General features: G+C 39.4%; 2 protein-coding genes across 2 annotated transcripts; both read right to left on the reverse strand.

Annotated features, from left to right (window-relative positions):
* Positions 1-886: 886 nt before the first annotated feature.
* Positions 887-3,862, reverse strand: LOC139469298 (protein toll-like). Its single transcript, XM_071251437.1, has one exon. It carries the CDS (start codon positions 3,379-3,381, stop codon positions 1,249-1,251), a length of 2,133 nt encoding a protein of 710 aa, XP_071107538.1. The 5' UTR covers positions 3,382-3,862; the 3' UTR covers positions 887-1,248.
* A 16,330-nt stretch (positions 3,863-20,192) lies between these two features.
* LOC139469301 (protein toll-like) lies at positions 20,193-24,900 on the reverse strand. The gene has a single exon (XM_071251440.1). It carries the CDS (start codon positions 23,340-23,342, stop codon positions 21,171-21,173), a length of 2,172 nt encoding a protein of 723 aa, XP_071107541.1. The 5' UTR covers positions 23,343-24,900; the 3' UTR covers positions 20,193-21,170.
* Between the last annotated feature and the right edge of the window lie 649 nt (positions 24,901-25,549).

Consider the following 25,549-nt stretch of genomic DNA (forward strand, 5'->3'; position numbering starts at 1 on the left):
GCCTCAAAATCTAGATTCTATAAACTTATCAAATATGAAATTAAAAAAGAATACTACCTACATCATTTACCAAAGATATACCACATGCCACTTTTACATTTTAGATTGTCTTGTCACAGGCTACCAATTGATTAAGGTCGCTGGTCAAATATACCACCAGTGGAAAGAACATGTCTGTTCTGAACATGCTGATGAGTATCAGTGTATCTTAGTTTGTGAAATGTTTATTACCTCTCGCTCTTAATATGATTATTATTATTATTATACAAATCCTTTAATGTTTAGACTGGTGAAATTATTTGAACTTGAAGATAAACGTACCAAAAAGATCTTATCAATTTTCTATAAATGTAGTGTAAATGTTTTTAAGTGACTAGTGTACATAATACTGTATGTGTATATATTGTTCTCTGTTAACCGTCATTGTGCTATGTCTTGTAGCCTTGAGTGAAATAAAGTCTAGTTCAGTTTACAGTTAACTGTATACATGTTTATGCACATAACTTATATAAATCATGCACAGTTTGTAAACATATATACACATACGTAGCTGTGTGACGGTATTAACAATTTATGCCACGTACAATGCTGATTTCCAAAAAATAAATGTTTCGACTGCTCAACCAAAATGCATAAAATGAACACGATCTATGAAAACTTCAACATACGTGTATCAGTAGTTTCTGCAAACACATAATAAAATATAAATTGACATAATCTACAACGGCCCAAAAGAGCTTGTACACCGACCAATATTTTTATCTTCAACCAACTATACATAGAGCAGTTTCTAATATTGGAAGAATATTGGAAGATCTCATTCATCCCATTTATTCATTCATGGATTGAAACAAAAAGTAACAAATGAATCATAATCCTTGGAACATACATTGGAGACGAGACACCAAAGGCACAACCGTCTAAGATGCCCCCATTATATGTAAACGTGCACCTGTGTCAGTTTGAGCTTACACCCACAATACGTGGACAGACCTTCATATACATACAAATACTGTCAAAGACGACTCACACACTCGTTACTTTGGTGTCATCACATTTGAACGGAATCTGCCCAGTAGTTTCACACAAGATGGTCAAGTGAAGTTTACTACAATAAACCACATCGGTCGACACCAAATCAGGATCGTCCATCTGGTTCACGAATACTCCCCTACTCTCGGACTGAAATCCATGAGTATTACTGATATCACTCATGAGGCTCCATCTGGACGCAGATATCGGGTTGGTTCAAAGATTTTGAGGCAATTCGTATCTTAGTTTCTGCCACAACCACCGGTCAGAGACATTCAAACATTGACGTCCACTCAAGTAGGATTTCAATGGCTCCTGTGTAACAGCAGAGAGGTCAAGATCACCGTGCTGTAAAACAATCAGACGACCTGATTTATTTTCTTCCATAAGACGATGTGCGAGGTCGAATTCTTCTATGGACCAGCCGTTTTTAAGATAGGAGCTATTTACAATGGCAAGAACTCTTCTACTTTTGTTGATGTTCTCCACCATCTGATCTGCTATACTGTCCCCAAAGTCGTCCTGACGACAGGGGTAATACACTTTGTATGCTGGACGAGACTTTGACTTTTTTTCGAGTCGTTTCAAAAGTTCATCTTTCACCCAAAGTCGGATGTCTTCATTTTCCCTATCAATAGACAGGTACACATCATATATTTTCAAAGTGTCGTCTGCTTTTTCACATGGTTCTTGGTCAAAAAGATGAAAACGGAAAATGTCATACAACAAAACCTTGCACTCGTATTTCCGTTTGCAGCAGACGACAGTACAAATGATCAGAATGATAAGTAACACTCCAAGCACCACACTGACACTAATGGCGATATCTCGATAACAGACGAGAGAGTTCCAAGTCACATCGACAAGACGTAAATAATGTCCATTGTGGTAGCACAAGTGACGGGACAGGGAGTCAGAAGACATGTTCTCAGAATTACGTCTTACCCAATCATTTATCCAAATGGTGTCACATGAGCAGACGAGTGGGTTTCCACTGAACCTGACGGATGACATGCGAAAGTTTTGAATTCTTGACGGTAAGGTCTTTAAACCGTTGTTTCTAATGTCAATATATTCCAAGCTTGTTATTTTCTCAAGAAAGGAATCTTCCAAACGTAAAATGTTATTTGAAGACACATCAAGTTTTGTGATATTTTTAAGGTAATCTCTGTGAGACAATGAAGTTATTTTGTTATGAGACAGTTGAAGAAATAATGGCCCCAGAGGCACAGTCTGTGGTAAGTCGGCGTATTCTCCTGCACTGGAGCAATCCACAAGTATGTAGCCATCATGAGGTCGGTCTTGACACTTGCAGTCAGCGGGACATCTTTCTGTGATATTACAAATCAGTTGGTCTGGATGATTGAAGAAATAAGAAAGATTATATCCCTTGAATTCACTTGGACCATCACAGGTCATGAAGCTTTGGGCCATACTATAATAGAACGTGTCAATGAATTGCATCAATAAATAATGCAATCCACAATCACAGAACCATGGGTTGTCCCGGACAATGACCCCCATTTCACCTATGTGAGCTATTGTAGGTATCTGTCCGGCCAAATATTGACTGAAATTCTCTTTCCTGAAGTACCTGAGTCTGTTGTGTGTAAGATTAACAATCACATTAGGCTCTCTGAGCATTGTCCACCCCAGAGTGTTTGAGAAACGTGAGATGTGATTATACTGAAGATTGAAGGACATTCGCTTATTTGTATATTTTGATATCCTTGGAATGTATGGCCAGGGCTCAAATGCCTCTAGGTAGTTATACGAAAGATCAACTTCCTTCAGAAAGACCAGACCCTCATGGAAGACATTGTCACCAATGAATCTGATCCTGTTCCGAGATGCATCAAATCTCCTCAGGTTTGAGTTCTCTTCACCAGTACCAAGGATTCCTGAGGGAAGATTTGTCAGGGCATTAGTCTTGAGTATGAGCTCCACAAGTTCACTGAGTACATTAAATGCATCATTTGAAATCTTCTCAAGTTCATTATCAGCTAAATTTAAGATTTTCAAACACTTGAACTGGTTAAATAACCCTTCTGATATCTTTGTAAGGTTATTGTTTGACAAATTCAAGGAAGTAACTCGTTGAAAGATTGTGTGGTTGAATACTTCAAACGGCAAATCTGTAATAGCATTTTCTGTTATATCCAGATGTACATCCTCTAATAGGTTTGTCATGTTTGATAAAATATTTTCCATGAAAAATAGATTTGGAAACTCCTCAGACCCAAGTTTTCCATTCAGTGACACCTTCCTTGTTGTTCCAGATGGACACGGACTCCCAGACACACAGATGGACAGACATGATGCCAACAACACAACACCCAGCCTCGCCATGACTTCCTAGCTGCCCAGTTCAGAAGATGAGAAGAACCACTACGTCTTTATTCTTGAATTGGTCCCAGCCATCAAGTACAATACTTCAAATTGTTAATCCATGTTGCTGAAAGCCTTATGTCTGATGGAGAGGGATCTTCTTACTGTGGTGTGTAAGGTGTCCGAGTTGAATAGATAAACTGCTGAAGGAATATGATATATAACTTAGGCCTATTCAATTCAAATCACAACATTCGCCAAATCTTATTCCTGATGGAGGAATATTCTCCATTGGTATTGATGGTGTTAATATGGAAAGTAGATCCCAACTGATATAAGAAAGGCAATTCATGAGATGAGGCGGATGAAACCTTGTCAATTGTGAAACAAGTCATTTGAAGAAATAAACACTGCTTTAAAAGTCACATCATCTTCTGCAGAATGACTTGCTGAGTGTTTATTCCTCTGTCAGAATACCGCGTGTCACAATGGTGGTCAGGCTTACTTGAGAAGGTCAAGTATGTCATGGTGCACTGTTATGTTACACTGTATGCTGACAGAGAAGCACCATTAAGTCACACTACTGTGGTAACGTCTTGACTTAGGATGTTTCGTCTTTTCTAATGGCGTTTACTTGTAATTGCTCGATATATTCATCTTGACGTCAAACGTCATTTATGATGTATACGGTGATATATATACTCCGACTCACTATTTGACTGAATGAAGTATGTATGCCGTAATTCACGTTACCTACGAACTGAATCAAGACTTGGATTCCTTATCCTTGTGTGTACGTTTCCAATAAATTTCTTTAAAAGTACATATTGGTTCAGCAGGATTTTAACAGCCCCCTCAGTTGACACTGTAACATTCGTGGCGTTTTTGCCCCAACAGATCAGAATAATGTCTTTCGGTCCTACCGTTGCGCAATATTTCATGATCATTCCTTTGAGCGAGGTCTGAACACATATGCCCGATATGTTTTTCTGCATGCATTGGCTGGTCCGTTGCCTTGACCTAAATACAGCATCCTTCGTGTATCAGAGCATCAGCAACCGCCACACACAATCATGGTATACATAGCATTAGCATCCAGTCGTGGTCACACACAGTCTTGATAAACAGAACACTATCATCCAGCAATGGTCACAAATAAGGTCGTGATAAATAAGTCGTTACATCTGTATGTGATATAAGATACTTATCCCAACACTCAGCGACTTCATAACAGTCCACACACATCCACGAAATTGGAGCACCCAGACGTGGACGGGGAAACCAAAATAATGATGTATGACACACACACACACATGCAGGATTCAGTACAGGTCCCTGTTTAAATGTGACACTCCCTGGCTGGAAATGGCAGGCTATATTATTCACTATCCACTGCATCACAGCCGGAACACACTCACGCTATCACACACTTCTCTTTCGTTAGATTTTAACAAGAGGCGTCGCCCTGTCTTGGTGTATCCTCTCGACGACGACATCATATCGGTTCCCTCAAACAAGCTCTCTATAAGTTCCGCGTGCCGCCTCATTGAGTCAGACTGAAACTTTTCACCTTATATATCCTGCCTCCACTACCCTTGACTTTCCCTTCCCCCAGAGAGAGAGGGAGAGAGAGAGCGAGGGAGAGAGAGAGGGGGGAAGAGAGAGAGAGAGAGAGAGTAATATGTATAATGAATAAGTGATCTTCACTTGTCACTGAAAGTAATATATTGTGTATTTAATAATCAAATTTAGGCACAGTACTACAGTTCATAAGCATTGCAGCTGTTAAGTAGAAGGGTGTTGCTACTGAGAGAGAGAGAGAGAGAGAGAGAGAGAGAGAGAAAGAGAAAGAGAGAATGAGGGGAGAGAGGGGAAAGAGAGAGAGAGGGAGTGAGAAAGAGGAAAGAGAGAGAAATATGTATAATGAATAAGTGATCTTAACTTGTCACTGAAAGTAATATATTGTGTATTTAATAATCAAATTTAGACACAGTACTACAGTTGATAAGCTTTGCAGCTGTTAAGTAGAAGGGAGTATTTGTTCCCACTGAGAGAGAGAGAGGGGGGGAGAGAAAGAGAGAGCGAGGGAGAGAGAGAAATATGTATATCTTCACTTGTCACTGAAAGTAATATATTATGTATTTAATAGTCACATTTAGACACAGTACTACAGTTGATAACCTTTAAAGTGATTAACTGGAAGGGTGTATTTGTTGTCACTGTTATAGTTTCTGTTTAACTATGTTCTGAACTAAACATAGATCTCATTTGCTTAAATACGTTGCCTGATCTTGTATAGAATGCAGAGAGACGATAAAAACCTCCATTTAAATTGCAAAGGAGTCCCAGTGAGATGGGAGATTCGGAACATGGGGAAAATCGAGACTTACTTCATTGAGTGCTTTTCCATCACAGAAACGGCTGGATGGAAAGGAAAATATGTGGTTCAGGGACTGTGAGACTGGCTAGATCTTGCACAAAGGTATTGTTAGAAGCGGTAGTAGAATCTTCTATTTCGACCGACATTGTGTCGGTGTTCCAATGTTCTGGCACATTTCGTCTTTCCTTCCTAAGAAACCGTTTTCCATTCCTAGGAGGCGTGTCAATACTTTGTAAACCTCGAGGATGCTACAATGCTGGATATATAGCTAACAATGGGGTTTGAAATTTGTGTTTTATGCAAAGACCGTTTTGTCTATGCGTGATCACGAGTACGGCGCTGTATAGTCATAAGTCAAACCGTTTATTGTTCCTCGGAGGCTTGTCAATAATTTGATTCGTTACTTCCAGGTTAAAACTGAAGTCCCAAGTAATCCTTTTGCAAACTTACAGTACTGCAACATCTACTAGTAGCTAACGAAGAGGTTTGCAATTTGTGTTTTATGCAAAGGCCACTCTCAATATCCTGTAGTGACAAAAACATGTTAATTTGGTGAGTGAGTAAGTTCGGTTTAACGCGGCTTTAAACAGTATTCCAGTTGTATCAGGGCGTGTGGGCTTAATGTAAAAGGAAAGCCCGTAGAGATGCAGGTTTCAGACGTTTACCACGAGCACGGGTATGGTGCTGACAAACCGGAACTCGAACCCTCGATCATAGATTTTCTGGCGTGTGATCAAGGGACGCAACTCGTGGCCCCTAATTATTCAGACAACGTATCATACTGTATCCGTCACGAAAAAAACCTATTTGATATACTTCGCGCCATAAAATGTATAAAAGCAAGGTAGAATACAGTCGTTTCAGTTTACGAGGCAAGGAACCAGCAAATTATCAATCACCATATCATTTAATAGATCCAGCATTTGACATATAGATGGGCGTGTGGCCTCCTCAGTACAAAGGGGCGGTCGGGTAGCCTAGTGGTTAAAGCGTTCGCGTGTCACGCCGAAGACCCGGGTTCGATTCCCGACATGGGTACAATGTGTAAAGCCCTTTAATGGTGTCCCCTGCAGTGATATTGCTGGAATATGGCTCAATGCGGCGTAAAACCATACTCACTCACTCCTCCGTACAGAAATGAAAGATTGAGTGAGTGATAGATCGCTCGATACACTGGTTAGTTGGTTGGTTGGTTGTCTTTCATCAGATGAAAGTCATCAATGAAGATTTTTTTTTAGCACAAACCGTTTGCAGTATAAAAACATAATCTTCAATAATAAAGGCCAAAGTGACTGACATTATTAATCACCATGTTTATTAATGAAGATTAGTTTATAAAATACTGATAAAAATAATACGAATCAAAATAAAATCTTTTGGCTAATCATGTCTATGCACTTTCGTACTGATTTTCTTTAATGTTGACAAAGATCTTTCAGTTCCCTTCTATTTCAAGTGTTATGTGGCGAAAAGACAACCTTCAAATATACCTAAAATATTATCGATCTCTAAAAAGTTATCAAGTTACTGTTTAGTTTATGAAATTATTTGGTTGATAGATTTTTTTATCTAACCCATATGGTTAATAATTGAATATAAAATATGATATTTTATTTGAAAACCTTTTTCACTTGGTAGCATTATTTTAGCAAATAACGAAATAAACCAACTATACACTCATCTCCTCGCGAACACCTGATATCATTACTATTTGATAGTGATTCATAAATGTATGCTCATGATATAGTCGGAATCGCACAGTGGACTAAGCAGATATTTCTATTGGATATGGAAATGGTTTGGCTGGTTTTATTAAGTGCATGACAAGTGACAAGGCTATTCCCTCGTATTTATTTGAATTTTCCTCATACGTAAGTTATGTGATGCATAAATCAATTACATACAAATAATGACGTCAGCATCAAATGAATTTCAGTGCATGAGAATTGACGATCCAAGTACTCTATATACTGATTTAACGCCGCTTTCAACAATATTCCAGCAATATCATTGCTTGGGGACCCGTGAAGATCCGGGTGAGAGTAGGACTTCAGCAACCAATGCTTTCTGTAAAAGGCGACTATGCTTGCTGTAAGAGGTGACTAACGGGTGGTCAGGCTCGCTGACTTGGTTGATGCATGTCATCGATCCCAATTGCGTAGATCGATGCTCATGATGTCAATCACTGGATCGTCTGTTCCAGACTCGATTATTTACATACCGCCGTCATATAGCTGGAAAATTGCCGCATTAAACAACAAACAAAGAAGGAATTGATGGATCGTTGGGTGACCAACACACGTTTCAACCACTGCATTTCTAGTGGACATTAACGACAGTAACACAGCTAGCATGTGTCAACACACAACATTAAGAGAATTAAGCCTGTTTATTATTCACGTCAACTAAATACCCCAAAATGTACACTCTGTCATATAGTGAAAGTGTGTTTGGGGCCCCAGGCGGTTTGGCATATAAAAATCATACTTTTTCAACAACAAAAAGCAAAGGGAGTTTGTATTCATAATATTGACGACAATATGGAAAAATATGGAACCAATTGTACTTGGCATATGTCAGCACGTTTTCATGTTAGTGTCGGTGATGTTATCCACGATAAGTATTGCACTGTAACATTAATGAATTTGTAGTTGTTGCAGTTGTTGTTGTTTATGTTGTTTATGTTGTTGTTGTATAATAAGACTGCACCATTTATCGCCGTTAGCAACAATATATATAGGTCAAAACACAGTACTTCCCGCGGGCTACTCAAAGTATCTCTTGTTCAAATGTTTATACCATTGAAGCGAGAGATAGACGATGATTTTGAAGTCGTTCGGAATACCCCGTGTTAACCTTTCCGAGATTACAGGATTACAAAACATATTCCAACTGCCACTTTTGTGATTTGCGACGCTATGATTGGTCGGATGAAAGTTCGTTTTTTCGTGACCCGTTAGGGTGTTCTTACTTATTTTTGTGTTATCATCTCCCGCCGCCTGCAATTTTTTTAATTTTATTGATCCATAATAATGACGTAGCTTGCGTTCGGGCCGTTTTGCCTTGTGTGGGCGTGGTCCCGTTTGCTACGTCACAATAGCCAAGATAGTGGGGGAATTAACTTGGTAGAGCTGATTACTCGGCTATCACCTTTAAAACAGAGAGAAGGCTGCTGAGTCCCTTTACGTCTTTATTCGTGGCAGAGTCTAATTTCATATATAGAGAGATATTTAAACAATATTACATTACAAGAGAGATGCAGTCAATGACTTGTTACATTAAATATATAATTGACAACCATACATGAATTGGTAGCGACTCGTTTTAAACTTTCTTAACAGGACTGTTCTAATAAATAAGGTACAAAACGAATTGTGAATAATAAGTGACTGGGAGGTATTTCATGTTATTCTAGCTACAACATTTCATACAGGAACTGTTAACATTTACATTTACGGTATTCTAGCGTTACTCGTGTATTAACATACAAATGTATTTAACATACTGTATAATTTCAATGCCGTAAATGCTTAACCAAATGATAGACGTAGCATGGCCAATATTCGCATGAGACGGTATTTACGTGAGATTACCCGAGGGTATTTACCACAATGTACTCTTTCTCCTGCTATGTAATGTACGGCTTTATCTATCACTTGGCATATCAACAGTTAATGTACACGTGAATTAATCTACTAACATCTATATAAATACACACATACAATTAACATTCAAGTTACTTTGCAGTATAATGAATGACATATAACTTATTCTTAAATATTACAAACCATGGTAAATATATAGTTGCTTGCACAGGATATCATATAAGTTAAAGGCAAGGAGAATTTAACAAGAAAATAATGATATCTTACCTTTAAAACAGAGAGAAGGCTGCTGAGTCCCTTTACGTCTTTATTCGTGGCAGAGTGAAGTATCTGCCACTGGACTCCGTATATATAGGGACTCAGGCCTTCTGTAGAATGCGTTAGTTACCTAATATTGAAACTATGATCTAAATCTGCTACATGCGTGGCGTATTAATTACAATTATTCGACAATTACGGAGCACACCGACCGCGTAATATCCTTTATATTCCACCTATCTGATACTTAAATGACCATGCGTCCGGCCATACACAGCATGTTATAGCCTGGGGCATAACCCTAGCCTGGCCACCTGGCTGAGTTAGATAATCCGGAGTCACTGGTTTGTGACGGTCAGTTACGTGCATGGTAACTGACTAACATTATCGACAGAAATATATTTAGGTTTAGCTAGTTGTAAGATAAAATATTGAGTAAAATACAAAACATATTATTGAAATATGACCACTATAATTATGGGTTAATTATAGTGATTTTAGGACTATGACAATATCCCTCCGCTGTGGGAAGCTTTTGACCGCAAAAGCACAAAATATATGTTACCTGGAATTAGTGCTACTGAAAGATACAATATCCATTTGTCATGGTAACAAACATAAAGTAGGTATTGAAAAAAGAATACAATATGTGCACAATAGTCTACCAAACAGAACATGTTATGACAGAGTATTGTTCTGTTATGAGAACCCAAAAAGGTACAACATAATGAAGCATAATACAACAGTTTTAACAACATCTGGCTTAATAGAACATGTAGAGTATTGTTCTCAGCAGGAATTCAGCAATTTGAAAACTTTACTTGATGAAAGAGGTCATATACATGTATATGTATCGGTTTAGTTCATGGATGAGTAACAGTTCATACATCGTTAACTGGTTTGTTTTTTTCTATTAAGCTTAAAGTTTTTAAATAGTTGTGGGAATGAAGGTGGACATATGGTGTCATATTTGGACATAACGTTTGTCTCAATTTTGAAATATACACCATTATAACAGCATAATCTTTAATAATAGATAAGTGAATCTGACAACTCTGAGAGAAGATCAAGTGGGTAGATCATTGTTGACAACGGGTTTGAAGAGATGACATTTGCAACTATCATCCTTCTAGCACTTAATAACACAGGAGGCCCTGCAGGTTTGTCGACAACATCTTAACTACTCACAATGAAACTAACTGCCAGGTACTATCAAAGTCAAGGATAACTATATTATTAGAGATTAGACAAAATATTTGTGTGAACGTTTGTGCTTACGACTGCGTCCAGCCTGTGTTTTATGCACGTGGAAGTCTCTGATAAGTCCTTGTCCTATATTATGGTGTGGCTCCCATGTTGGTGTAGGATGCGCAACCCATTTGACAAGAAAATGGCGTATGCCATTGATGTCTTTGTACTTCAAGAGTTTTTCAACATCATAGAATTGATCTTGATTGCGATCTTTTGTTTGCTTGTGATTGTGCTCTGATGGCACAGTTTCATCTGCTTTTGCAGTTGGCTTTTCACTAGAGACTGGTGATTCTAGTGGAGGACTGCCTTGCAAAGTTTGTGCAGGAGGATCTGGTAATGGTTCCTGTGCTCTGCTTGAAACCAATGTAGGTGCAGAAGAACCTGATGCGTCAACATGCCGTGCAACATTACCTCTGAGGACATAGGGTTTCAGGCGATTGGCATGGACCAAAGATTTATGTTCTTTGTCATCTGAACATCTGTGAATTTTGAAGGTGTGGTTTGGACCAATGTCTGTGATATAATAAGGACCTGTCCATGATTGGGACAACTTCGGGGAAAGTCCTTGTCTGACTACAGGGCTGTGTAGAAGCACCTGTTGACCTAACATGAATGAAGGTTCTGATGCTTTTAGCTCTTGATGCTCCTTGTCTATCTGTTGACTTACAGACATGTTGTCGCGAGCAATAGATTTGACAACCTTCAGATTGTCGATGAGCTGCTGGAGATGTGTCTCTGCATTTTTACCAAGTGTCGGCTTTGGTGTGAGTGTAGTATCAAATGGAAGACACATCTCTCTGCCAAAGAGCATATGGTGTGGTGAGTAACCAGTTGATTGGCACGGTGTGTTTCGCATTGACATGAGAACACATGGAAGAATATCAGCCCAGTTGGATTGGTCAGGCTTACAGTAAGATTTTAAGGCTTGTGCAATTGTACTGTTACGTCGTTCAACCATTCCATTTGTCTGAGGATGGTATGACGATGTGAAGTGGTGCTTAACCTCAAAGATTTCGCAAATAGCATTGACCAGCTTTGATGTGAACTGGCGACCTCTATCAGTGACTAGAGTTCGAGGTGCACCGTACCTTGTGAAGACCTCATTAAAGAGTTTTGTTGCTACTTCCACAGCATCTTGAGTGTGCAATGGAAATGCTTCAATCCACCTTGAGAATGAATCCACAGCTACAAGAACATACTTATGCCCATCCTTTGTTTGAGGAAGAGGCCCAAGGATGTCAACATGTAACCTGGAAAAGTTGTCTTCAATAGGCATTGGTACCATTGGAGCTGGTTTTGAATGGGCCCAACGTTTGCTTTTTTGACATTCTTCACAAGATTTGATGTATGTTTCAACATCTTGGTACAAGCCTGGCCAATGGTATTTGGTCAAAATGGACTGACGGGTAGCATCACGACCAAAGTGGCACCCACCTGCTTTTGAATCATGGTAAGCATAAAGCAGGGCTTTCCTGTCAGAAATAGGAACTGCCAGTTGTGTAACCATTGGGTGACGTCCGTTTTTGTGTCCTCTATGCTTTGGCAGATAGAAATGATACAAGATGCCATCACATAGATCATACTCCTGTGAGAGACCTTGGAGACCTTTGACTTGAGAATCAGTGTAATGAGAGGGAATCTCACCATTCTCTAGAAAGTCAATGATAGGCTTGAAATCTGGTGAACTTTGCTGTCTTTCTGCAAGATTGTTTTCCGGGATATCAGTTCCAATTGTTTGAACTGTTGGTCCTGATGGAATTTCATCTTGATAACAGAATTCAACATACAGATCTATCGACGATGCTAAAGAAGTTGCTATAGCCTTCTGACCAGATAAATGAGGATTTTCTGAAGTTGAACATTCAGGGGATATCCCATAGTCATTATCTGCTGCAGTGAGCTGACTAGCAATCTGGTGATGGGTTGTTGATGATGGATTTGCGGGTGGTGCTGAAACCACTTCAGCATATGAATGCTGGATTGGATGATGATTTGACTGGATGGTGGCTGAGGTGTAGTTGATAGAGGGGACTGGTGGTACAGGGAAATCATCAGTGACAGGTTCTATGATCTGTGCAGGATATGGAATGCGAGAGAGAGCATCAGCATTTGTATTGGCTTTACCTGCTCTATGTTCGATCTCATAATCATATTCCTGCAGCATGAGAGACCATCTAGCAAGACGACCTGTTTCCTGTTTGATGTCCTTAAGCCATTTCAGAGCATGATGATCTGTGAAGACTTTAAACTTCTGAGATGTGAGATACACCCTGAAAGTTCTAATGCCTTCTAATACAGCCAAACATTCTAGTTGAGTGATGCCCCATTTCTTCTCAGCAGCATGAAGGGCACGGCCACCATAGCAGATGACATGTTCTTGGCCAGAAGCATCTCGTTGACCTAAGATATACCCTATGGCTGAGGTAGAAGCATCTGTTGTAAGAATGAATGGTTTATTGGGATCTGGATATGTTAAGACAGGGGCTGAAGTTAGGCATGCTTTCAATTTGTTAAGTGCCTGCTCACACTCGTCTGACCAATTAAAGGTGGCATCCTTTTGAAGCAAGTTATATAATGGTGATGCTATGCGGGAAAAATTTGGGACAAATTTGCGGTAGTAACTTGCAAGACCCAAGAAATGTCTGATGTCATGGACATTTTTGGGAGAAGGGATGCTTTTAACAACTTCTACCTTTGATTTGTCAACTTCTACTCCATCTTTGCTGAAGACGTGGCCTAAATACGTTACTCTCTTAGCTGCAAATCTACATTTGCTTGGTTTTAAGGTAAGACCAGCTTCTTTAAGTTTGCCAAAAACACATTTCAGATGATGTAAGTGTTCTTCAAATGTTCTGCTGTAGATTATGATATCATCAACATATATTAAAATGTGTTTCCAATTCATAGCTTGAAGAGCAGAACAAATGGTTTGCTGAAATGCTGCTGGTGCATTTTTGAGACCGAAAGGAAGACGATTGAATTCAAAAATGCCATCTTGCGTGATGAAGGCGGATTTATGTTTTGTTTCTGGGTGAAGTGGTATCTGCCAAAATCCACTTGCACAATCAAGAACAGAGAACATCTGAGCATGTTTTTCACCAATAGCATCTATGACATCTTCCAAGCGTGGAAGAGGGAAAAATATTGGTTTCGTAACCGCATTAAGCTTGCGATAATCTACCGCAAATCGATAACTGTTGTCAGATTTCTTGACCATGACTACTGGCGAATGCCATTCAGAATGACTTGGTTCTATTATGCCTGCGTCTAACATTTCTTTAATTTGCTTAGCACATTCTTTTCTAACTAAAGCTGACTGGCGGTAGAAGGGGAGTCTTACAGGACGGGTATGCTCTGTTTCAATCTTATGTTGATGCAGATGTGTTTTGCCTAGCTCTGACCATTCTCGTGCGAAAACAGATCTTTGAGACAACAGGAAGCACTCAAGCTGTTGCTTCTGGGTCTCTGTGAGATCTGAGTCACTCAGGTCAAAATTCAGGTTAGCACTTAGTTTTGAAGGGCTAGAAGGGACTGCAGTGTTGACTGATGGATGATCTAAGATTGGCTTAGATTCCAATGTATGGACAGATGATGGGTCAATGATGGATGCTGTGGCTACTATTCGTTGACAACGAAGTGTGACAGGTTTATCAGTTGGGTTGAGAAACCTCATACATGGTCTACCCTTGGCACTTTGAATGAGACATTTGGCTCCTTGGAGTGGGAGTGCCTCTAGGCCAGGAAATGGTTCCAGTAGCAATACTCTGTTGCTCTCACAACGGGAGATTTTAACAGGAATATCAGCCTGGGAGTTGGGAGGGATCTGAACTGTTTTGCGAGGTCTAGCAAACCCTGCATTGGCATCCACCAAGCTTACGGATATTAAACCATCATGCAGGTGAACAGTGCGGTTTGATAGATCAATTTTGACATGGTTTGACTGGAGAAAGTCTAAACCAAGAATGATGGTATGATGTAATGATTCGAAGACATGAAAATTTTGTGAATAAGAAGCATGGCCTATGTTAAGTTGTAGAGTGACTAAACCTAACACAGGATGGCGTTCTCCTCCTACACCAATAATCTCTGTTAGATGAGATTTCTGAAGGTGAGACTCAGTGAGTCCTATTTTCTTCAGAAATTTCATATGAACACAGCTGATTGTTGCTCCAGTGTCTATCAATGCTGTTGTTTTGACTTGTCTGACCTTAACTTGAATGGTGTTTTTAGATAATGGGGCTACAAGAGATACATGATGTTGTTTAGCGTTAGTAAAGGATGGGGAAGTAGGGGTAGTATGCCTAGTGGGTGGGTCAGATTGTTTGGGTTGTTTGAATGGGTGCCTGATTCTAGGTGGATCCTTGGAATCAGGCACGCGTCCCTATTTATTATCTATCTTAGACAGAAGAACCTGGTAACATACAGATGTATGGTGACCTTTCTTTCTACAAACATTGCAAATGGTATGCCGATGGGGACAGTAATTACGCTGAGAACAATACCCACCACATCCTGAGCATCTTTCTCTGTTGTTTCTGCTGGATGGTCGGAGTTGCTCTCGTCTGAAGTCACGTGGCCTGTGCTGCGACTGTGGACTGGCATAAGATGACTGATGACCTTGTCTTGAGCTGTAGTCATCAAGTCGAGGTGGTGACTGGAACCTGACTCTTCGCTGACAGTCATCATGAAGCGTCCCCTGCTGTGTTGACATTGCTGCTGCCAAAGGCTTCTGTTGGCTCTCCATTAGTGACATCACTAGTGTTGATAGCTTAGTCACCTGGTCTGTGAGACTAGCTTGATCTGGCTGTTGGATGCTGAGGTATGACTTGGCCGCTAGTTCACCATGTTGACGCACTTCTTCCAATGTTTTGGGTTCTTTGTTATAGACCCATTGTCTGACGGAAGGGCACAGACCATTCACAGCTATGGCAACTAAGATGTCGACTGGTATGGATTTACTAGAGGTGGACTGCTGTAGCCTACTGATGTAATCTGATACTGATTCAGCAGGTTGCTGATTGATTGCCAATACTGACAGATCAAATTGTCCTGATGGTTGAAATCTAGTAATGAAAGCTTGTTTCAAGCTATTCCAGTCTGACTTGATATCGTCACTCAAGGCATGATGCCAATGTTTGGCCGGTCCTTCTAAGAGGAAGTTCAACATTAAACACGCTCTGTCTTGGTCAGTACCTTGGAGTTTAACCCAAGTTTCTAGATCTGACCACCAGTTATTTGCATCCTGCTTACCGGAATATTTAGGAAGCTGAATATGTGACATGGCCATGCTTGTGTTTGAAGCTGTGGAGGAAATACTTCGAGTAGCTGCTGTTGAGGATGTTGTTGATAACGTTGATACGGTTGTTGATACTGACGTAGATGTTGATGTTGATGTTGACGTTGACGTTGGTACCGTTGATGTTGACGTTGTGTATATTGCTGGTGATGTTGGTATTGTAGAGGTTGGCGTCTGTGATGTGGAGCTGTTGTTGATGATGACTCTGCCTGGTAACTCAGGGTTACAACGAGTCAAGACTAAAAGACTGCAGCCTCATCCTGTTCTCTGTGTTCTGCCTTTCATCAGCACCGGAAACTTTGATCTCCATCAACTGACGTAGCTTGCGTTCGGGCCGTTTTGCCTTGTGTGGGCGTGGTCCCGTTTGCTACGTCACAATAGCCAAGATAGTGGGGGAATTAACTTGGTAGAGCTGATTACTCGGCTATCACCTTTAAAACAGAGAGAAGGCTGCTGAGTCCCTTTACGTCTTTATTCGTGGCAGAGTCTAATTTCATATATAGAGAGATATTTAAACAATATTACATTACAAGAGAGATGCAGTCAATGACTTGTTACATTAAATATATAATTGACAACCATACATGAATTGGTAGCGACTCGTTTTAAACTTTCTTAACAGGACTGTTCTAATAAATAAGGTACAAAACGAATTGTGAATAATAAGTGACTGGGAGGTATTTCATGTTATTCTAGCTACAACATTTCATACAGGAACTGTTAACATTTACATTTACGGTATTCTAGCGTTACTCGTGTATTAACATACAAATGTATTTAACATACTGTATAATTTCAATGCCGTAAATGCTTAACCAAATGATAGACGTAGCATGGCCAATATTCGCATGAGACGGTATTTACGTGAGATTACCCGAGGGTATTTACCACAATGTACTCTTTCTCCTGCTATGTAATGTACGGCTTTATCTATCACTTGGCATATCAACAGTTAATGTACACGTGAATTAATCTACTAACATCTATATAAATACACACATACAATTAACATTCAAGTTACTTTGCAGTATAATGAATGACATATAACTTATTCTTAAATATTACAAACCATGGTAAATATATAGTTGCTTGCACAGGATATCATATAAGTTAAAGGCAAGGAGAATTTAACAAGAAAATAATGATATCTTACCTTTAAAACAGAGAGAAGGCTGCTGAGTCCCTTTACGTCTTTATTCGTGGCAGAGTGAAGTATCTGCCACTGGACTCCGTATATATAGGGACTCAGGCCTTCTGTAGAATGCGTTAGTTACCTAATATTGAAACTATGATCTAAATCTGCTACATGCGTGGCGTATTAATTACAATTATTCGACAATTACGGAGCACACCGACCGCGTAATATCCTTTATATTCCACCTATCTGATACTTAAATGACCATGCGTCCGGCCATACACAGCATGTTATAGCCTGGGGCATAACCCTAGCCTGGCCACCTGGCTGAGTTAGATAATCCGGAGTCACTGGTTTGTGACGGTCAGTTACGTGCATGGTAACTGACTAACATTATCGACAGAAATATATTTAGGTTTAGCTAGTTGTAAGATAAAATATTGAGTAAAATACAAAACATATTATTGAAATATGACCACTATAATTATGGGTTAATTATAGTGATTTTAGGACTATGACAATAATATTATCCGCGGTCATTTGTATGGCGCTTCTTGAAAAACAAACAATGGTTTGTAAACCACGGTCGTATATAAAAATGACAGTATGCATTTTTAAGTGTCTTGAAATGAAAGCAACTCTTTGCTACTATTATTCCTGTGTTGCGATATAGGATTCGCCTCCACTGTAGGTCATATAAAAAGCGGGGGCTGGTGTTGATGTTTGAGAAAGTACATGGCAAGACAGTCGCAGTGACACAGGCGGTATTTGTGAAGTTCAGAGTTGGTGCAACTTTGGTCGTTAAAGTAGGCATAAGTTACATCAATTTTGAAAACCTGACTACAACCTTCAATGATTCTCTCAGCGATAAGAGTGAATCTGTACCTTAAAAAGCTTGACCCCAACCAACACAGCCTGTTCAAGCTTCCCTTCATCCAACTATATGCACGATTCACTTGTAATGAGCCAGTAACAGTGATCCAATCTATTCGTACATATGTTTTGTCATTTCATACTTCATAAAATATATACGAAACCGAAAGGTTAGCCAAACCTTACCGAGCAGTTACGACTATTGAAAATAGACACCAGTGCGTGCCTCGATCTACTGTCCCATTTCAAAGATATTCAAGACATTCTGATGTCTATTTTTGGGTTGCAGAAACCTCAGGTTTTTTCAATGCTAATAATATGAAATAGTTGTGGAATTTGCGTGACATCTGTGAGACTAATGACTGCAATTGTCCTATTTGCGTTCAAACATTTGATATTACATCCAAGTACATATTGTAGGAACCCGTGAAGATCCGGGGTTGAATAGGTCTTCAGCAACCCATGCTTGCCGTAAAAGGCGACTGTGCTTGTCGTAAGAGGCGACTAACGGGATCGGGTGCTCAGGCTGTCTGACTTGCGTGGATCGATGCTCATGATATTAATCACTGGATTATCTGGTCCAGACTCGATTATTTACAAACTCCGTCATAGAGCTGGAATATTGATGAGTGCGGCTTAGCACAACAAACCAACCAACAAAATATTGTAGGAATTTATTGAACGAATGATTTTAAATATGAACTCTGCTTCAATATGGAAAAGATATTTTGCCTTTTTTCTGTAAAGTTTAAACCTTACTAAAGTAATCACAGAAATGGAAAAAAACTGTTTTTCTCAATCTAAAAATCGACACAAAGTGTTACGTAACTGTAAATACGAAATAACAAAACAACTCGAAAAGTACTAGTCTGGATTTGCTACTTTGATCTCAGTGAACAATACAAAATGTACTTTACAGGAGGTAATTTGTCGGCACTTTCAACATTCAAAAATAAAACTAAGTCCAAATTGACATAGCAGAAACAGACTATAGGCATTACGCACCTGTTCTCACCTGTCGTCAAGGTGTCATAGGTCACCTTGATCTACTTACACCTGGTTATGCCCTGTTTCACAATAGTCTGTTTTAGTCACATTTATACACACTTTTACGTGTAAAAAGGCATACAAACATTTGATACGCTTTAATTGTGCCACGGCCCAATTAGTACTAATTTAGTTGTTTGAATATTTACATATTTTGTATATTAACTGCAATAATTTAAGATCTGAGGTCGAAAAAACAGGGTTTTTATTTCCGTGAGTACTTTAGATCTGTCCATCTGACATTCTAATAAATAAAAACAAAACATATATAAGAAACCATCTGGAGATAAACCTGCATAGAACGTGTTTCCCTTGTTCGTAAATATACACTAGAGTATCCGGTTCCACTTTGCTCGAGACTGTATGTCAGAAGAGTGAGTGAGTATGGTTTTACGCCGCTTTTAGCAATATTCCAGCAATATCACGGCTGGGGGCACCAGAAATGGGCTTCGCACATTGTACCCATGTCGGGAATCGAACCCGGGTCTTCGGCGTGACGAACGAACGATTTAACCAGTAGGCTACCCTAACGCTCCGCATGTCAGAAGACACATATTTGTTTTAAAATAAAGTGAATTTAGGACTGATTCGGACCTGTTTTATGTCAATGTTATAATTAAAAATTGTAAGGATCACAATAAATGTCAATTCATCCTAGAACAAAAGTACAGTTCACATTTAAATCCATCTTCATTCTCATCTCATCATCAATTATCAATAAATAACCTCTTTTGAATTGGAAGATTGTCTGCATAGGAATAGTAAACAATCATAAGTTTGCAGTTCAATATGTAAACAAAACAATAACAATGTATGACAATTACTAAAACAAAAAAAGTTGACAAAAGACATTAAATTGTGACAAATAATTGCAAGAGCATTTGCACAGAAAGAATGTGTACATTAGTGATTGAAAACTGAACACATTATCATTACTTCAGAAAAGTTACAAATACAACAATTTGGGAAATAAAATTGCTACAGAAATATATTGACAATGGAAAAGAAATACAAATGCATGACAACATACCATTTTGGTAGACCCATATTCTTCTCTAACCTTTACTTTTTTCTTTTTTGTCACTGACCACATGGGTCCTCGTTCTCTCCTTTGAGAAACTAAAGAGCATGCATGGCATGCAGCCTAAACAGAGTAACCTTCCTTGGCTAAACTCCCGAAGCATGCATAAAATAATAATCTTGTACATGCTAAATTTGGAATGAAAATTTAAGAACAATTTTAAACTTTAATAATTTGGAAAAATAAATTGGAATTATTTTAGAGATGTTATTTTGACCGTAACAAGAATGTTTTATAATTACATTATGACTTGATGGTGATGGTTTCTTTCTAATCTACCTGGGCTTTCATCTCAGATCCTTTTCCACAATGTGTTTAAATTTCGGTTTTCGGGTTCACCCTGTTCTCATAAGTCGACCAGACGCATGTTAAAATTGTCAAATACTTGGTTTTGAAAAAGACGTTAAAAGGTGGTACTTGTTGTTACCCTGCCTGGCGCTCGACATTAAGGGGTTTAAACAAGGACTGGTCGGCTCGGAGTCAGTATACTGTGTCTGAGTGGGGTATTCATGTAAAACTACGGCATGGTATCTCAGTGAGCTAGCACTATAAATCGGCATCAGTCCGGACTAGTCCAAGCAGCCACAGAAACATACACGTACTTTGCACGTCGCTATATAAATGCAATAACTTGGGACGCGACGTTAAACCCCATTTCACTTCATCTTAAGCCTTGAATAGGTAATCTGCAAAAAAGAAGCTTTTTCACCTTTTGTTTTTTTCCCCGCCCGCTTTGGGAACAAACCTTTGAGATGAGAAACACAAAAATAAGTACGGATGTCCTTGTCTAGCGGTAGCAAGAACTAAGATCTGATTTTAATGAGATCTGCCAAAATCTGGCATATCCAGAAATCACAAGAGTGGTCAGAAAATAACATTTTCCCTTAAACCGCCTCATTCACGTTAAAGAAGATGTAATCTTTATGATATCTGTGAGGCAGTTCGTACCTTAGTTTCTGCCACAACCACCGGTCAGAGACATTCAAACATTGACGTCCACTTAAGTAGGTCTTCAATGGCTCCTGTGTCACAGCAGAGAGGTCAAGGTCACCGTGCTGTAAAACAATCAGACGACCTGATTTAGTTTTTTCCATAAGATCATGTCCGTGATCGAATTCTTCAATGGACCAGCCGTTTTTAAGATAGGAGCTATTTACAATGGCAAGAACTCTTCTACTTTTGTTGATGTTCTCCACCATCTGATCTGCTATGCTGTCCCCAAAGTCGTCCTGACGACAGGGGTAATACACCTTGTATACTGGACGAGACTTTGACTTTTTTTCGAGTCGTTTCAAAAGTTCATCTTTCACCCAAAGTCGGATGTCTTCATTTTCCCTATCCATAGACAGGTACACATCATATATTTTCGTAGCATCGTCTGCATTGTCACATGATTCTTTGTCAAATGGATGAAAACGGAAAATGTCATACATCAAAACCTTGCACTCGTATTTCCGCTTGCAGCAGACGACAGTACAAATGATCAGAATGATAAGTAACACTCCAAGCACCACACTGACACTAATGGCGATATCTCGATAACAGACGAGAGAGTTCCAAGTCACATCGACAAGACGTAAATAATGTCCATTGTGATAGCACAAGTGACGGGACAGGGAGTCAGAAGACATGTCCTCGGAATTACGTCTTACCCAATCATTTAGCCAAATGGTGTCACATGAGCAGACGAGTGGGTTTCCACTGAACCTGACGGATGACATGCGAAATTTTTGAATTCTTGACGGCAAGGCCTTTAAACCGTTGTTTCTAATGTTAAGATATTTCAAGCTTGTTACTTTCTCAAGAAAGGAATCTTCCAAACGTAAAATGTTATTTGAAGACACATCAAGTTTTGTAATATTTTGTAGGTAATCTCTGTAAGACAATGAAGTTATTTTGTTATGAGACAGTTGAAGAAACAATGGCCCCGGAGGCACAGTCTGTGGTAAGTCGGCGTATTCTCCTGCACTGGAGCAGTCCACAAGTATGTAGCCATCATGAGGTCGGTCTTGACACTTGCAGTCAGAAGGACATCTTTCTGTGATATTACAAATCAGTTGGTCTGGATGATTGAAGAAATAAGAGAAATTGTATCCCTTGAATTCACTGGGACTATCACAGGTCATGAAGCTGTGGAACATTCTATAGAAGAAAGTGTCAATCAATTGCATCAATAAATAATGAAATCCACAATCACAGAACCATGGATTGTCCCGGACATTTAAGTCCATTACATCCATATCAAATACTGTAGGTATCTGTCCGGCCAAATATTGACTGAAATTCTCTTTCCTGAAGTACCTGAGTCTGTTGTGTGTAAGATCTACTATCACATTGGGCTCTCTGGTCTTTGTCCAACCCAGAGTGTTTGAGAAACGTGAGATGTGATTATACTGAAGATTGAAGAACATTCGCTTATTTGAATAGATTGGTATCATTGGAATGTATGGCCAGGGCTCAAATGCCTCCAGGTAGTTATAAGAAAGATCAACTTCCTTCAGAAAGACCAGACCCTCATGGAAGACATTGTCATCAATGAATCTGATCCTGTTCCGAGATGCATCAAATCTTCTCAGGGTTGAGTTCTCTTCACCAGTACCAAGGATTCCTGAGGGAAGATTTGTCAGGGCATTATTCTTGAGTATCAGCTCCACAAGTTCACTGAGATCATTAAACGTATCATTTGAAATCTTCTCAAGTTCATTATTATCTAAATTCAATATTTTCAAACATCTGAACTGGTTAAATAACCCTCCTGATATCTTTGTAAGGTTATTGTTTGACAAATTCAAGGACGTAACTCGTTGAAAGATTCCACTGTCGAACGCTTGAAACGGCAAATCTGTAATAGCATTTTCTGATATATCCAGATATACATCCTCATATGGGTTTGATATGTTTGATAAAATATTTTCCATGAAAAACATATTTGGAAACTCCTGAGACCCAAGTTTTCCATTCAGTGACACCTTCCTTGTTGTTCCAGATGGACACGGACTCCCAGACACACAGATGGACAGACATGATGCCAACAACACAACACCCAGCCTCGCCATGACTTAGTAGCTGCCCAGTCAGCAGAGCAGTGAAAAAAATTAATAATTAACTTTATAGTCCAAAGTCACAAAACTTCAAATTGTTGCTGAGCCACCAATCTTTCTTTCTGATCGGGAGAGATCTACAGCTGCAACTGCAAAACATTTAAACCACAAGTTACCCTGAATACCTTCGTCATACTCGCTGCATTTCAAATTCACAAACTAGTATCGGTGTACAATGGGGAAAGACACACATAAATCAAAACAATTACTTGATTAGTTTGGTTATGAGTTAAATAAAATTCACTGTTTTCGTGACTTTATTGTCACTCACTGGATTGCAGGAAGATGATGTCATACGGCACTTGTTTCGAACTATCAAATCTCGGATCAGAGAATGACAGAACAAGTGAACGACAAGAGAACAACATCAATTTAACGGTTGAATGATCCTCTGAAACGTATTCTCATATATCCTTCACCTTGATATACTATCAATATTATCACATCCACTGTGTGCAATAGGATGTCATATCACACGAACCACTGAAAATATTACTGTCACCTACGAAAGATGATTTGAACAAAAAAATCACAAGATTTAGCCTTCATCTAGCATCTGTCACCAACGATGAATAATTTAACCATGTATATCGCATTATATCCATCTATGGACACACAGTGCAGATGAGGCCGGAAATATCACAACATATAGCAGGCGTGACCTTCGATGTATGATATAATCAAGTATATCGCTATATATCCAGCTGCCCAATATACTTCTCAGGAAATATCACAACATATAACAGGCGTCACTTTCGGTGTATGGTATAATCAAGTATATCGCAATATATCCAGGTATTGCCACACAGTGTAGAGTTGTTCGAAAATATCACAACATATAGCAGGCGTGACCTTCGATGTATGATATAATCAAGTATATCGCAATATATCCAGCTGCCCAATATACGTCTCAGGAAATATCACAACATATAACAGGCGTCACTTTCGGTGTATGGTATAATCAAGTATATCGCAATATATCCAGGTATTGCCACACAGTGTAGAGTTGTTCGAAAATATCACAACATCTAGCAGGCTTCACCGATGTAGGCTATAATAAGTATTTCTCAATATATCCAGGTATTGCCACACAGTGTAGAGTTGTTCGAAAATATCACAACATCTAGCAGGCTTCACCGATGTAGGATATAATAAGTATTTCTCAATATATCCAGGTATTGCCACACAGTGTAGAGTTGTTTCGAAAATATCACAACATATAACAGGCTTCATCGATGTAGAATATAATCAAGTATATCTCAGTATATCCAGATATGGCCACACAGTGTAGATTTGTTCGAAAATATCGCAACATCTAGCAGGCTTCTCCGATGTAGGATATAATCAAGTATATCGCAATGTATCCAGGTATGGCCACACAGTGTAGAGTTGTTCGAAAATATCACAACATATAGCAGGCGTCACTTTCGGTATAGGATATAATCAAGTATATCGCAATATATCCAGGTATTGCCACACAGTGTAGAGTTGTTCGAAAATATCACAACATCTAGCAGGCTTCACCGATGTAGGATATAATCAAGTATATTGCAATATATCCAGGTATTGCCACACAAGCAGCGTTGATCCCTCACAGTTGCGTTCACAATGCGCTGTTTGTCGTACGGCCGTACCGTCATACAAAGGAGGGCATTTCTCCGGGGCCACTGTAACATGGTGACACTTCTTTACACTAGAGACCTACATGTATATCTTAAAACATGACAATGTCACCACACATTGTTGAAACGTTCTTCAAAGAATAGTCGTATAATGGATGTCGTTCTTTGTTATACAAACATAGCCATATGGTCGTCTGGTAGAGCAAAACGTGTTGAGATATCCACAGTTATACTTGTCCTTGTGTTATGCGCGTGTTGACGTCAGTGGTTGATCATTCAATATTGGTGCAAGTGGTTTCTAAAGACGATATTTTTGTTTGTTTGTTGCTTAGCGCCGCCAAATGACAGCAGCTTGTAAATAATTGACTCTGGACAATCCAGTGATTGACATTGTGTCAACGTCCAAAGCCGTCGAGGCGTCACGCTACGACGACATGCCATGAACAAGGTTACCGAGTCTGACCACCTGAGACCGCCTCCGTAGTCTTGTGGTAGAGCGTCCGCCCGGAGAGCGGAAGGTCCAGGGTTCGATCCCGGGCC

The sequence above is a fragment of the Haliotis cracherodii genome, unplaced genomic scaffold, assembly GCF_022045235.1.
Source record: "Haliotis cracherodii isolate W230 unplaced genomic scaffold, xgHalCrac1.p SCAF_2, whole genome shotgun sequence".
Taxonomy (NCBI): domain Eukaryota; kingdom Metazoa; phylum Mollusca; class Gastropoda; order Lepetellida; family Haliotidae; genus Haliotis; species Haliotis cracherodii.

Excerpts from the sequence above, each read along its gene's own strand:
- LOC139469298 (XM_071251437.1), bottom strand. The coding sequence starts at position 3,381 with ATGGCGAGGCTGGGTGTTGTGTTGTTGGCATCATGTCTGTCCATCTGT.
- LOC139469301 (XM_071251440.1), bottom strand. The coding sequence starts at position 23,342 with ATGGCGAGGCTGGGTGTTGTGTTGTTGGCATCATGTCTGTCCATCTGT.